Below are 524 nucleotides of genomic sequence, written 5' to 3'. Positions count from 1 at the left end.
AATGGTGCCGCAGGGGAAGAAGGGACGAAGGAAGGGAAGGCGAAAGAGAGCAAGAAAAAGAAGTCCACGAAGAAAAAGAAGAGCAAAAAGAAGAAAAGGAAGAAAGGCGCCAACGAGGCGAATGGAGGAGACGAGAAAGACGACAAAGACGACGCAGGAGCAGACGACACAGCAGAAGAAACCGTCAGGAAGAACGAGGACAAACTGAGGAAGTCCGTCGCCCTCGCGCTCTTCAGGGACTTCGCCAAGACGGTGTTCGCCAAGAGTCAGCCGGGGTTCAAGCTGTTCGACGGCTTCGAGGAACTGCCGGAAGGATCCAAGGATTCGGACGAGGCGAGAAATTAGGAAGGAGCGCGCGGGGGGAAAGCAAATGGCGCCGAGGGACAGGGAGAGAGAGGGAGAAAGGAAATGTGCTGAAGATGAGTTGCAAGCAAGAAGGAGATCGAAAAGTACCTTTTTCTGTTTTTTTATTATTGATTGTTCTTAAGATGGAAATCTTTAGGGGCGCAGTGGTCTTACATCTA

General features: G+C 51.1%; 1 protein-coding gene across 1 annotated transcript in view; it reads left to right on the top strand.

Moving 5' to 3' along the window:
* Positions 1 to 345, top strand: part of LOC119588157 — a 2,221-nt gene extending 1,876 nt beyond the window's left edge. The window contains exon 5 of the mRNA XM_037936862.1: positions 158 to 345. Coding sequence (XP_037792790.1) covers positions 158 to 345 — 188 coding nt within the window. The remainder of the gene's footprint in view (positions 1 to 157) is intronic.
* Positions 346 to 524: the final 179 nt, after the last annotated feature.

The sequence above is a fragment of the Penaeus monodon genome, chromosome 23 (assembly GCF_015228065.2).
Source record: "Penaeus monodon isolate SGIC_2016 chromosome 23, NSTDA_Pmon_1, whole genome shotgun sequence".
NCBI lineage: Eukaryota > Metazoa > Arthropoda > Malacostraca > Decapoda > Penaeidae > Penaeus > Penaeus monodon.
Note: the sequence above shows the minus strand (reverse complement) of the source record. Positions and strands in the feature narration are given on the sequence as shown.